This window comes from Leuciscus leuciscus, assembly GCF_965113295.1.
Source record: "Leuciscus leuciscus genome assembly, chromosome: 16".
Lineage (NCBI taxonomy): Eukaryota > Metazoa > Chordata > Actinopteri > Cypriniformes > Leuciscidae > Leuciscus > Leuciscus leuciscus.
In genome coordinates this window covers 24737346-24752431 of record NC_138740.1, presented here as the reverse complement: position 1 = coordinate 24752431, position 15086 = coordinate 24737346, and the positions used below count along the sequence as shown (strand labels likewise).

At 37.6% G+C, this 15086-nt stretch overlaps 2 protein-coding genes across 6 annotated transcripts in view; both read left to right on the top strand.

The window, feature by feature from the left end:
- Window positions 1-2824, top strand: part of fyb1b (FYN binding protein 1 b) — a 95289-nt gene extending 92465 nt beyond the window's left edge. For both annotated transcript variants that reach the window (XM_082141935.1, XM_082141937.1), the window contains one exon: window positions 2757-2824. In XM_082141935.1, the coding sequence (XP_081998061.1) occupies window positions 2757-2809 (53 nt within the window). In that variant the 3' untranslated portion in view covers window positions 2810-2824. The remainder of the gene's footprint in view (window positions 1-2756) is intronic.
- The window catches only part of tnksa (tankyrase, TRF1-interacting ankyrin-related ADP-ribose polymerase a), a 102333-nt gene that overhangs the window by 39104 nt on the left and 48143 nt on the right, over window positions 1-15086 (top strand). For all 4 annotated transcript variants that reach the window (XM_082141901.1, XM_082141902.1, XM_082141899.1 and 1 more), the window contains 2 exons: window positions 5705-5741; window positions 7527-7602. In XM_082141901.1, coding sequence (XP_081998027.1) covers window positions 5705-5741; window positions 7527-7602 — 113 coding nt within the window. The remainder of the gene's footprint in view (window positions 1-5704; window positions 5742-7526; window positions 7603-15086) is intronic.

Sequence of the window (15086 nt, the reverse complement as noted above, 5' to 3'; positions counted from 1 at the left end):
ATCTTTTTCCAGTCTCTCTCTCTTTCCCTTCAGCTGAAATGAAGCATGAAGCCCTTTAATGGGTTGCAGAGTGCCACAAACTTTACCCATAAGGCTCTTCCTGCTGAATATCAGCTACTTTGTAAAAATACAGCTCAAAAGCTTGTTAGAATGAGATGAATGGAGAAAAAAATCAATGCAATGCAAATTTTGAGCGGGGAAAAAAAAAACATTGAAGGGAAATTTTTATATCACAGCCGCATCTTTGTCTGACAATGTTTATACAAATGTGTTAGATAGTTCAGTGTTGCCTTTGAATAATTAAGTGGGTGGAATTAATTTCATGGATTAATGCAGCAGAAATGAATATAGCTTAGCCTATATTTATGGTTGCAAATTTGTTAGAAATGTGGTTGCTTTTTAGATAACTGAATATGGCATGTCTAGACTGAATCTTGTTGCAAAGTTTCATGCGGACGCTAAACACGTCTTAAAGACTCCATGAAGAGAGGTGTATTTTTTTTTAATACTATAACAGCTAAAAATATGACACAAACATTCAGAAAATCATTTAAGATTGAAATGAGGTTTTAAGACTCCTCAGTGTTATGAAACACGTGTGCTGCTGACAAACACGGTGTAGGAAGCGGAAATTAAGCTAATCTCCCAATGTTTATTTTGGCTCCAGAAAGGAAATTGTGTGGTGCAGCAAACAGGATTTGCCCTCCGTTTCCCATCATATCTCAGCAGAAGTGTGTCTGTTAAGCAGCCCTAGGATTACGTGGAGAACACCTTTACGATGCAACACTACCTACCCGTCCTGTTCAACCCTTCTTTCTTTGAACCAGCTATAGGCAGGGGTCCAGTCGCCCTGACCACACGTGCCGGTTCCCTCTAACCTTTCCTTACTCACTGTTGTGCGCCACACAAACAACTCTCTTCACAGCAAGAGACTGAAGTGCACTCTATCAGTTTGCCAAGTGCACTTTATCAGTGTGTCGGCCCGAAAATCAAAGGCAGGTCATTTTTCCTCAGGCTGCGCATGTTTACTTTGAGTTGTTGCTCTCACACCCACCCACACAAAATATATACTGAAATTCAAGCAACCGATGTACTCATGGTTCAGTCGGAGAGGCGATTAGGCCTTGCTTCAGTGGTGGTGTTTGAAGAGGGAGGAAATAATCATTTGTGCACGTCCTGAAGGGATAGACTGGCAGAGATTAAAAAAACAACAACAACAGATATATCCTTCAATGAATTTGACCATTTTCTGTTTGTCGTTGCAATACATATTACATATATACACATATATAATTTTTTTTTAATTTTTAACAGTTTGTTGTTAAACTATACATTAATGTCAAGTATTAGGTCGATACTTCATGACTTTATAATCATATGAGAACTGATTTTACTCGCTTCAAATGCACGTCCTCCATATAAGATGCTACTTGCACTACCATTCAAAATTGGGGTCACCGATGCTGAATGTATTTAATCAAAAAGACATTAAAACCAGTAATATTATGAAATATTATGACTATTTAAAATAGCTGTTTTCTATTTTAATACATTTAAAATGTAATTTATTCCTGTGGTGGCAAAGCTTAATTTTTAGTAGCTATTACTCCAGTCCTAAATGTCTCATGGTCCTGCAGATATCATCCCAAAATGCTAATTTGGTGCTCAAGAAACATTTATTATTATAATCAATGTTGAAAGCAGTCCTGCTATTGAGTATTTTTGTGGAAACTGTGATCAGGATTCTTTGATCAATAGAAAAGTCAAAAGAACAGAATTTATTTTAAATAGAATGTTTTTAACAATGTAAACTGACAATTAATTTAATGGATTTCTGCTGAATAAAAGTATTAATTTCTTTCTTTCAATAATAATAAAAAAAAATCTTGCTGCCCCCAAACTTTTGAACAGTAGTGTATGTTTTGGGCTCTCACATTTCTGAGTGGTAAAGCGGAGGCATAGCATTTTTAATAATATTTGCCTACTGGGATTTGATTAGATCAGAGGAAAATCACAGAAATTACGCCTATTATTATATACTTGTATATCAGTGGGGTCTCTGTCCAAAAGTCAGTCCAACTCCAATATCATGCTGGTGAGTTTTGCACTACTCGCATGTACTTCAGAATAATGTATAAATCAATCTAGATTTTTTTTTTTTTTTTGCTTTTGCTTTTGGGTAAATATGCATCCTTTTCATGCAGAGAGAGCATCTGACTGCAACAGTTCGCCTAGACTAATAGTGTCTCTGATGCTGTTATGAAAGATTGCTAAACTTGGCAGGCAGCTCGTTAATAGTCTCTGAAGTCGTGATATTTTTTGCCTTACCATCTGTGGTCTTTTCTTTTCTTTTCTTTTCTTTTCCCTTCTTTTCCCTCTCTTTTTCTTAAAGCTCCCTTCCTGTCAATAATGTCGTTTAGCGCTCTGAAAGTGATTTGTCCCGGGGACATTCAGTGGTTTAATACTGACTAAGCAAGAAAAACCTCAGTACCAGACGAGGACGTGACAAGATTTCACTCCCGGATCATTTTGCCATCGTCAAGCATTGTTGTCTTCATCTCTCATGCCGTGCTTTAGATTGTAACAAAGTGAAATTTATGATATCCATTAAACACGCTCTATAACTCGGGTCATTTAGTCTATCTCCGGGGTTGGGATTGATTTGCGCTAGTCAACAGTCAGACACCAAAAGGGCATTTAGAACTGTTTTTCTGAGGTGACTAGCCACCTTCTCCTCCACGCAGGGTCCAGAATTAACACTTGCCAAACACTAAATACAAATTTCGAAATAAAAGATGCACGTCAGTGATCGATAATTTTGATAGGAAATGGAATATTGCAAGGTCTAAGTCGGCCTATTAAAATAATTACTCCTTGCTGGTTTAAAAGGTTCTATTTGTTGTGGTATTGTGAACAACATGACATGTATAATTGTGGAAAGAACATTTAACATATTAATAAATATTTTAAAAGTGTTGTTTATGAGTTAATGTATTAAGTATCATGAATTAAAAAAGTAATCAAATTTAACCTTGCTGTTTAATGTTACCTGTGGTTCAAATAAAAGGCATAGTCTACTAAAGAAAACATTTGACATGGCTTGTTTGTACCAGATTTTTCCCCAATTGTTTTTTTACTTTACTATTTTTTCACCAAATTTTCTTTGTTGTGACACCTGTCAAGTCAAGTCAACTATATTTGTATAGCGCTTTTCACAATACAGATTGTATCAAAGCAGCTTCACAGTATTAAAATAAATAATACAACAAGGTTTGTTTCTAGTGGAATTTATTGATTGATAAAATTAAATTAAATATCCCCAAAATATCCCCAACTGAGCAAGCCAAAGGCAACAGTGGCAAGGAACCGAAAAACTCCATCAAGTGACCTAATGGTGTCCTAAAACTCCATCAGGTGACCTAATGGAGAAAAAAAAACCTTGGGAGAACCCAGGCTCAGTCGGGGGCCAGTTCTCCTCTGGCATTTATGAACTAGAGGCCGGATTGTAGTTTGAACTGTAAGATTAAAAATATTATATCAATGCCTGGCTGAAGAGATGCGACTTTAATCTATTTTTAAACTGGGAGAGCGAGTCTGAGCAACGAACAGTATCAGGAAGACTATTCCAGAGTTTTGGAGCTAAATGTGAAAATGCTCTCCCTCCTTTGGTGGTTCTGGATATCCTAGGTATGACCAAAAGCCTTGAATTTAGTGATCTTAAAGAGCGCGATGGATTATAGGGCGATAGAAGATCCGTTAAATAGACTGGAGCTTAGCCGTTTAGGGCTTTATAAGTCAGTAGCAATACCTTGTAATTAATACAGAACTTTATAGGTAACCAATGCAGTGATGATAAAATCAGTGTTATATGATCATATTTTCTTGATCTAGTAAGAACTCTAGCGGCAGCATTTTGGACTAACTGTAGCTTGTTTATTGAGGATGCAGGACAACCAGCTAATAAAGCATTACAGTAATCTAGTCTCGAGGTCATGAATGCATGAACTAACTTTTTTGCATCAGAAACTGATAGCATATTACATAGCTTAGCAATGTTTCTAAGGTGGAAAAAGGCTGTTTTTGTAACATATGAAATATGATTTTCAAAAGACAGGTTGCAATCGAGTATAACACCCAGGTCTTTTAATGTAGAGGATAAAGTAACAGGACATCCTATGATGTTAAAGTTGTATTGTGAGAGGTTTTGTGGGCGTTTTTTTGAACCGATAAGTATTACCTCTGTCTTGTCTGGATTTAATAAAAGAATTACGCATCATCCAATCTTTTATATCTTTAACACACTCTGTCAATTTGGATAATTTAGCATTTTCATCCGCCCATGATGAAATATATATTTGAGTGTCATCTGTGTGGAATATTTCTCATTTAACCACAAAAACAAATGTGTTTTCGTCACAGTTTTACAGAGTGACAGTATATAATCTATAAATAAAAAAATAAAAAAATAGTTTTGAGATTGTGTGAGCAGGATCCATGATCAAAATGCAAACAAATCCGTTTGTCATTAATATACAAGGGAAACACTTAATAGTTCCACTGTTGTGGATAGAAATATATTGTTTATAAAAACTATGCAAAATACAGTTTCATGGACAGTAAGAATATTTATGGCCTACCATTGGCAAAATCATAATTGTCGACTCTATGAGTGTTTGTTTTTGTGTTTTGTGCGCTGCGCGCCATTAGGATCTCTCTGTAGGGGGGGACGTCAGGCATGGAGATTGGCCGCCCTCTCGGTGAGAAAATGCAACTGATGGCCTGCCGAGCACATGAAGCTTCCAGGCATGCCTTTTTCGGTTTTATTACCACCCTTCCCTTTTGTTTGCGACTGCCACAAAACGCCAAACAAGCCCTACTCAAAGCATTTTGTTTTAGTAATTTTGTTGTTCAGCCCATATGTCATGATATCCATCTCTCCACAACATTTTCACATGCCTTTCTGCTGCTTTTTCTGCTCCCTCCCTTTTTCGCCCTGTCTTTTTGCATCCTCCCCCCCTTATTCCTCACTTCTCTTGTCTCCACAAGCCTCGGTGTAGAGAGCTAGAGAGCAAGAGCAAGCACATGTGGGGGTGGGGAGGAATCACAGCTGAATTAGTTGGTTCTCTCCGATTGGTTGAGAGGCTGGGTATTGTGGGTAGGGGGGAGAGAGCGGGGCGGGCGACATTTGTTTATTACATATTTCCACCCTTCTCTTATCTTGTGTTATCACAGCAACAGCTCCTCCTATACAAACATAAAATTGACAGTGGAGGGGAAGTATCGGGCTCACTGTATACAAGGGGAGGGGTGTGTGTGTTTGTATATATGCGTGTGTGTGTGTGCTGTCTGTCTGCCTGAGAAAGAGAGCCATTTAATTTGTGGAGTGAGCAGGGATATGCGTCAGTTCGTCCACCGTATCCTAGACACTGCCGATGCCGTGTCCACAATCTGCTCAACGTCACGGTTTCATCAGGCAAGAGGGGTTGGCGCTCGGCGACGCCACCACCAGAAGAGAGAGACAGGCAGAGAACGAGAGAAAAGCAAGGCAGCATTGGTGCACTGATGCCTGTGCGCGTGTGTTTTTGAGTTGTCTGTGTGGGGCTGCCGGCGGTCCGCTGCTCCTTAGTTACTCTGGCTTCTTGCTGCTGCTGTACGTCCTTCATCCTGTTTGCCTCTGACACCATGATTTTTTGTAATCACTTAGGTGAATACAAGAAGGACGAACTCTTGGAAGCTGCGAGGTGAGTACATGCCTTCTCAACCTTTCCTCATGTCATTTCCCACTCTCTCATGATTCCGTTCTCTTCCTCCCTCCCTTGCTTTTTCCATAGACACTATTTTTCTTTTGTCTGTGCACATGGATATGAATTAAGGCATGTGTCGGAGAAGGTGCCGTCAGGACCGGGAATGTCTCACTCAATGGATGCATTTAATACGTACATGTGATGGCCTGGAGGAGCCCACTTCCTACACAGAGGACAGCCTGAGAGTTTCCATTTAGCTGCATGCCATGGGCAGAATGCTTTATTCCATGTGGTGAATTCTGTTTTAATTGGTTTCCGAGTGCTGCAGGTGAAACCAGAGGAGGAGGATGCGAAAAAGACAACTTCACATCCTACCTGTTGTCTGGGGAAACTCCATTTCACCAAACACCTGATTGTCACCATAGGACACCTAGCCATGGAAAAACAAGACTGCCTTTTGAAACACGTGACACGTAGGCAATCCCAGCAGTCACCACCTTTTCGTTACAGAGAAAAGATGTTCCTTTTCATACTCTGGTCTACATCTCGATTGGCCTTACCCCCCTTTTTATACCCCTGCCTTCAGGCACAGCCCACAGCATGGATACGAATCAGGACTCTTGTTTTTTTAATGATCAAGAGAGAAAGGAACTACAAAGACTTTGTAATTCTCTCCAACATTAGGAAGAAAGATTGATAGGAACACGTGATCACAGGGGGCTTCATTGTTGTGGAATTAGGTTGATCTCTGCCCCACCCCTTTAAGGATGGCACGAGTAACGCTATAAATTGAGAATCATTTTTAGAGACTTGCAGAATGGAAGGTGGGCGATGCAGATAGACAACTATTTGCAAGAAAGTCGGGTTTGACTTATGGCCTGTGCTCTTCTTAGTAGTAATCTCCCGAAGACCAGGATGCATCTGCAAACGCATCAAGAAGATTGATGACACCCTCCCATTCCTCAGCCTCTCTTCCCAGTTGTAATCTCACAGCCAGTCCTATTTTGCCATGTTGGTGGTGGGGTGTGCATCTAAATGAAGGAACTTATGTTGTTGTTCATTTAAGCCAGTTATCTGCAGTTACTGGCAGGAGTATCTCAGAGCAACTGGGGAGAAACAAACTGCTGATTATGCGAGGTTCTGGCAAGGCTTGTCCTGTAGGAAAGTCTCGGACTCAAGTCTACTATTGTCATAGAGTAGTTTTTGCATGCCTGCAAGACCCTGACAGTTTCCAAAGATGGAACACTCGACGTCGACATGTTCCAGCACAGGAGCACAACCACATTGTTTGGCAGCTAATATATCTCCTTGCCATTGTTCATCTTTTGATTATAGTGGGATCAGGCCCATCTCTAGCCACAGATGGCATGAGGTTTTGGTCATAGCCATGGCAGCCCTATCAAATTCAGCACTGTGTTGTAGCTCGTGGTGCTGGCGAAACGTAAATGTCGTTGGCAGGTGCTGATTATTCAAACATCTCCAGGCCACAGCTCACTCCAGTTACAGCAGGAACTTTATAGGATATCCGCAAGTGCCACTCCTATGCATATGATACATTTAAATTGAAGGTACCCTGTCGGTTTCTTCTTTATGTTCCATAAAGTAAATTACCAATAGATGCTGTTTGTCTTACATCCTCCTTTCTTGACTATTACTTTTATTCCCCCATCTCTCCTTTTATCCTTTACTCCTTCACTCCTTATCTTCTCTTTGAAATTCACTATTAGCTTATTCTTTTATACTGTTCCCCAATGTTCTTTAAAAACTGCTGCTTTGCTTCAGGAGCGGAAATGAAGAGAAGCTCATGGCCCTCCTTACGCCGTTAAACGTCAACTGCCACGCCAGCGATGGTCGTAAGGTAAGAACATTCACTGCATCATTAATGTTTGACCACTGTTTGTGAATACTCCATAGAACTGTTAATATTCTCCTTCCAACAAACTTCCAAAACCGAGTCAAGGTAGATGCCATATTTTATTTTGCATGAATGAAAACAAGCTGATTTTTTTAAGCTGATTTCATTCATAAGCATCAGGAAAGTCGGTTCACACACAATGCCTCTCAGCAGAGTTAACTAGTCTAGTCTCAGTCAACTTCTGTCCATGGTTATTATAGTTTTCAAATCTTAATTTAGTTTTGTTATTTTGTTCAGCATTCACTCATTGTTAGAATTTTTTTTTTTTTCTAGTTTCACTATTTTAGGTTTAGTTTATATAGTCTAAAAAGAACACCTAAGAATACTTTCTGTAAGTAGTTTTGCTGTCATGAAAATGTATTTTAGTTAAGATTGAGTTTTTCAAGTTATATTAGTTTATATTTTATTCTTTTAACAAAATCGTTTTTAGATTTTGTTGTATTTTCACTAGTGACACTAACACTGCTTCCGTCCTATTTGAAATTATAGTTCCAACCGAAATACAATTGTTTTAAGTCAACTGGTGAGACATTGCCTTCATATGAATATTTCATTAAATATGGTGTCTTCCATGACTAAGCTTCATTGTGAAAATGCAGCATTTTTTACTTCGCTTTGCATTCATTGGGTTAATTTTGCAGTTGAAAATAAGTTTTATCATCAAATTTAAAGTAAAAGTGAATGCTGAGGGTTGGGTTTAAAGCTGAAGCCAAGAAGCATCACTCTTATTTAATTGGTTCATATATAATCAAGTAGATAACTCAAGTAATTTATGTGGAACTGCCATTTAATTAGACTAGTTTTTGCTGCTGTTGTCGTGCATGAGTGTTGCATTGGTTCCAGGATTAAAGCAAACCCTCAGGTTTTTACGAAGATGTACTGCAGTTTACTTGCAAGAGTACTAGCCTGCAATTCACTCTTTGTGTGTAACATGAGCTTTAAATTGAGTTTCTATTTTACAGTGTCCTTGTTACACGTCTTACATGGAGTTTCCATAGTAATAACTATAAATTATGCATAATTACAAGCAATTAAACCTAAACCAAACCCTCATCCTAACCCTTACCCTATAGTAAATACATGTAGTTAATTATTTTTACTCAGTGCTTAAATGTATTACACTGTATAGCACGGATGCCTTAAAATGGATTTCTAATTTTTTGCCTTATATATCTTTTTAAACAATACTTGACTGTGTACAATGACTTCTCCATCAATATTTGTCACTGAGGACAAGATCGGAGCAGTGAAATGGTTGCAGAAGTGTCCTAATCTCTCAGTGAGATCAAGGGCTTGATTTAGAGGAATTACTCTCAGCCGCTTCTGCATGTAGTCCTCATGCGTATTTATTGAATATTGACTGATTTCCCAAGCGTGCTACCCAAAATGTTTTTTTTCCCTGCTTTGGTAAACATTTTGAGAAGAGTCTGGCTGCAGACATGAACTCTCAGCTCATTTGCACTGTCTGTGACATCATTTCTGAAAACTGTTTTACAAAGATTTATGATTTATCACATAATGAGTCTTCTAATTCAACTCTTTGCCGTCTATTTTGAATGTGACAATAATAATTTTAGATTGCTGATGCAGCTCTGATAAAAGCATTCTTAAGGATGCTGTGGTGATTTTCCAGTTTTTTTTCTCAGGACTGGTCAGGATTAACCAATCATAGTTACTTGTGATTACAGGCTAAGACATTTTATTAAATCATTTTAAAGAAATTGCTTCATGAATTTCCTTTTGTTTGTCAGGTACTAATCCTTTAAAGCATCAACATATGATTTGACCTTTTTAATGAAAAATGTTATGTATTTATTTATTTTACGTCTGTAATGCTTAAAAATAATACAATATGGTCTCAAGCATAATTCTAAATAGACCAACTACGGTTACATACATGATTATATATGACAGTATATGTTGCGTTTATGAGTATATCTCATTTGAGATATTACTTTTTCCCAGTTCCCCTGTAAAGAATGCAATTGATGTCCAGACATTTCCCGTCTTGTGAACATTTTAATGCAGCGCAGCCCTGCACATTTTAAACCGGATATCCCAGTGCTGCTAACTGCCGTTTATTTTGCAACATTTATGTCACAACATAAATTTTCTCCTTTTGATCAGAACGTCGTCCATTTCACACTGGACTAAACATCCTTCGGTTTTTTTAACTCCTTAGATTGAAATTCATCCCTGAGCTTGTTTAACAAGGTTTCTATTCATCTTAAAACAGGTGAGTGGAGTAAAGGCTCACTGAGCATGTGCCTGAGATTGGATTTTATCGACCCAAGGGCCCATATCTTGCCTCTCTGTGTTAGCAGACCTCTAACAAAGTCTGATGCTCGTCCTCTTAGTTATTTGAGAGAGTGTTTCTATGCGAGATGCCGTCATTAGTAAAGGGATTATAGTATTTAGATGCATCTGATCTGTACCCTCTTGAATGAATCTCAAAGGATTCAACCCACAATAGATTGGCATTGCATTTCGTGTTTAATTGATTTTGGTTCATGATTTGGAAGAATTTTACAATCACCATGATAATGCTTATTCAAGCACAAAGAGCTGGCGTTTGCTTTATGCCCGGGATAATCTTTAGCTTTTTTGGTCTTAATGAAAAAATGCACTTTCTGGGTCCATCTGCTTGGCTGTTTTGCTCTCCCATGCAGCTTTATGGGTGTATGAAGATTAGTCTAAGGTAATGTTTATAGCAGCTTCTGCCTGAATCGCGGAGATGCCACTCTCCTGCCTTTTGTTGCTTTCTTTGTCAACCCTTTGGTGCACTTGCTACTTTATTAGAAATAGAAAGACACCACAGGAAAAATAGAGCATAGCAGGTTGTCAAAGCCTAAATACTGTTGTTTGATTTAATCAGAGGATACCTTCTTATGTAGATCCACAGACAGAGTTTTCCCTATTGTCTGGTTACCTCGTTTTATTCTTTATCTTCTCTGCTGTACAGTGAAGAGAGTCCTTGAGAGATTCTCGGAAGTGTGTTATTTAGAGCTCTGTCCCTTTAATTTCATAGCCAATTTCTTCCACCTGATACTCCAGTCTCAACCATGAAAAGTGATTTGACTTACAGTGACTGCCAGCACTGTTTAGAGACACAGCCTTCCTCCACAAAACTCATTCCATCCTTTAACTCTGAGCATATTTTGGCTGGACCTCCGCCAAACCCCCATATGGTTGAATTATGTATTCTGTGTTCAGACAGAAAAGCACTTCTTTGGTCTTCTGTCCACACATCTCTGCGCCAAACAGTGTTTTGTGGTTATACTCCATATTCTGTAATAAACTGTGGGTGTATCGATTTAGATTTGCTCGGTTTGGTTTGTATCACTGTTTTCGATCGATAAATACTTCATATGTTTCAGCTAAGGGTGTAGCGGTTCAGGTCAATTTAAAGCTTTTCACTTTATAAACTTCATATTTTAGCACACCCAATACTGCCATTATTGTCCACATTGTAAATAACAGTAATAACAGTAAAATCTCAATACTGAAAGTGAAGGCTTTTTTCAGCAAATTATTTTTTTGTCATAGTTTTTCCACGAAATTAATAACATTAAACTGCAGTGTTTCCCTACATAGTTTTTTTTTCATATATATGGCTTGTCGTCAACAAAATAATTCGGAATATTTCAGTTTCTTTTATTACTTTCTCTCTAGTGCTTATGTACAAAAAGTGATTCAGCAATCGAGAGAATTATGGTATATGCTTTTAAAAATGGACACCTCGCAATTCATATACATTTAGTATTTGTATTTTCAGAGGTGGTGCCACACATGAGACATGAGAGGAACTCTTGTTCTAATATAATTGTAGGCAGCCTTTACTGCTATTTATTGCCTTTTCTTCCTACTTCCAACGCATAAATGTTTACAGCGAACACAAGATTTAGTAAATGCTTTGTCCACCTCTCGTTTCCAAAAGTGTGGGATGTTTGTGTTGATAATGCCGTCCTCAGCGCTACATTTTCGTTTTATAGAGCTTTTGTCACAGTTCCTTTAAGCTGCCCAACCAACCGAGCAGGTTTGATTCGTTTTTTTCTTTTACTGAGGATAGACTCATGGCCCTTGTGTTGTCTGTAAGCGAAAACGCCATATGCTGGTGAGGAAGGTCCACCAGGTCCGCTGCAGCATATTGTCAGTTTTTACACTACATGGCTTCACCACGGTTGTCTTTTGTCATGCATAATACTTTGATATTCTGACTGGAGCATGAGAATACAGTAGACATCCTTCCCACTGAGCTTTAATTAGCCAATATATCTCCATTCAACGTTATATCTTCCGCTCTACTCTGTTGCCAAATATGAGCAACTTTGTATTGATGACAATGGCGTGATTCACTTTCACCCGCTCTCCATTACAAGTGAACCACTTTTCATTTGGTAATTATATATTTGCCTCAGTGGCCATCACGCTCTCAGCCCTGGATCATGTAACAGATGGCCTTGGGTCCTCAATTTATTGCTTGCTGTTTTCCACACACTTCACCTCTCTTGGGATTTTAGGTTATACAGGACATATCAACTCATAAAATAATATTGATTTTTGTTGTTGTGTTTTTCCCCTCCCATGTTCCCAAGTAGAAAGCACACACATCTTGTATTGTATGGAATAAGGTTGCCACGACAGCAACATTTCATTAGTCGATACAAATACATCTGATTTTCTCGAAATGCCAATTTCGAGACAACAGCAATGTTCAATAGTGACTAATATAAAAATATGCACTGCTTTATTAAGTTATTACAGTTAAATATGTAAACCTTGCTTCATGTAATTATTCAAGTAAATATATACAGCTCTCATGTTTTTTTGCATTTCACTAAATTCAAATAATATTTTTAGCAATTAACTTTAGCAATTCATATCAGACTCTTTTTTTTAAAATATATACATATCTCTTAATTTAAATCTGCCAAGCATTTGACCATTCACTTGTTTTAAAATTCATATTAATACCAAACTTTTGACATCCCTAAGGCCGTGTGTCCACCAAAGTGTTTTTAGCCAGCTGAAAAAGCAAGGTGCTCTGCTGAAAGCGCCTTGCTGTGGGCGCTTGAGAGGGCTTTGGCAGCGAAGCATTTTCTATTTTTATTTTTTTCAGTTGAGATGCTTTTCTTGCTATGATACAGAATATCCGCGTATATGTTATTAGTATCTAATTTCACAGATAGTTTGTTTCTGTATAGTTTCTATACAAAAATGTCGATACAATGACAAGTTTTTGTTCTGGCTTTTGTTTTACATTTTTTTTGTTCCGTTAGTTAACGTTTGTTGGTGGTGGTTGGTTGGTGTGGTATTTGTCCCGCCCCTCCTCCCCTGTGATTGGAACGCTGGGTCAAAAGTGACAATGATGAGAGCTACATTTTACCCAAAGTTGAACATTCTTCAACTCGGGACCGGTAAAAAATGCTGAGCGTTCAGTGTGAAATAGACACGAAGCGCCTCATCATGCTGCTGCTGTTTTAAACGCGGCGCTCCCATTAAAAACAATTGGAAAAATACGCTAGCCTGGGGAAAACGCTTTGGTTGGACACACGGCCTAAGTATAAAGTAACACTTAACAGGCAAATCTGAAACCTTATTGTAATGGGCTCTGCTTGGTTATTCTACCACATCTATTAAGTATAACAACATGAACCTAGAGGCTTCCAACATCTATCCTAATGAGAGGTGATGATGGGGTAGCATGCTAGCCTCTCCACTGGTTCAATCTCATTTCAGCCTTAAAAGACTGACATCTCTCTCAGCATCCTGCAAATTACCTCACATTCATCTTTCTCATGTATTGTTGTTATAGTTTTTTGATGTTGACCAATTTTAGAAGCTTCAAAGTTGTACCAACAGTGATATATTGAAAGCTCGTCTCTGGTCCCATGCTGTGAAAATTAGGGCTTCCTGTTTTCTTATTTGAAGGGCTGTCTCATGTGCTGTGATTTCTTTTGCACTGCTAAATATATGCAGTACTGTGTGTTCGCTGTGCTTCACTGAATCAAGATCACTGCAAAATCAATGATTTTTGCAAATGTGAAAGCCAGCCTCATATCAGTGAGATTTAGTTGCAATCTCGAGGGTACATACACTTACGGTACTGTCAGTACATACACTAAAAAAAAAAATAAAAAAAAAATAGCCCTTGTAATTTATGAGAAATTTACAGTAAAATTCAAATAATAGCACGAACCTAGAGGCTTCTTCTGCCGTTTATTCAATTCAAATAAAAGACACACTGAAATTGTATTTTCTTGTAAAACGTATTCCCATAAACTTTGAAAAATCATTTTATTTAAAACCATTAATAAGAACTGTCATCCTCATAGGTTTAATTTTGTATTGTCTCTCTTCTGTATTTTTTGTTTAATCTTTGTTGGTTTGAGTGTAATACAAACCATATAAAATAAGGCTTATTTTTAAAGCTGTACTCTTTTTATTCTTCTGGATTTTTTTTTACCACTCGTCTCTGCTTACTATGTGCAGATTTCTTCAGAGTGTTCTATTTTCAGTTTTTCCACAATGTCTTGTTGCGTAGGAGGTTAAGGTCTTGACAGTTCTGTTCTTCAACTTATTGCAGATTAAATAGGTCTCTCAAAATGGCAATCATCAAGCGTGTAGTAAGATTTACTACCTCAATCCACTGTCTCTTGCTCATTTGTTATTGTTTATTTAAATTAGAGCTTTCAACAGATTAAAATAATACATTTAAATTAAAGTCTTATCTTTAAATCTTATTAGTGTAATTTATTTAAAATTTTTGCTGTTATTACATTAATCCACAGCAATGCATCAGTGGCTTGCTTGCTTGTGATAGACATATTTTATTAATCTCTGTGTGTAATATTGTATATTTAAAGGCAAAAAAAAAAATTGCCATCATCTACAAACCTTAATGTGATGCCAAACCCATATTATTTCTTTTATATCACCACTGTCGGGTGGAAACCTCATATCTCCAAAAAACACACACAAAAAAAAAGATTTTTAAAATAAATAAACAGAGTGTTGTCAAAGTTGATACTTTGGTTTTATATATGGTCAGATACCAGCATGTGTAATTATTTTATTGGAGTTACAAGGTTTTTGACATGAGAATTTCAGAAATTTTCCAGAAATTGGTTTTGTCCATTGTTAGAATGGCTGCATCTGAAGCAGTAACTGCATTGCATTACGTTTTCTTCAATTTACAGGTTACAAAGTTTATTGTAGCTCAGTTTTTTCTTCTTTAATTTGGCCATAATATCATGTTATTAAATACAAAGTGCCGTGCAAAAGCAATTTAAGACAGTACTGGCTAGAACTTGACAACAAATGCACTCTTCTCAGCTCCGCAAATACTTAAATGATTAGCCTTTATGTATATAGTGTGAAGGGGTGTAACGGTTCACAAAATTCACGGTTCGGTTCGATACGATAAA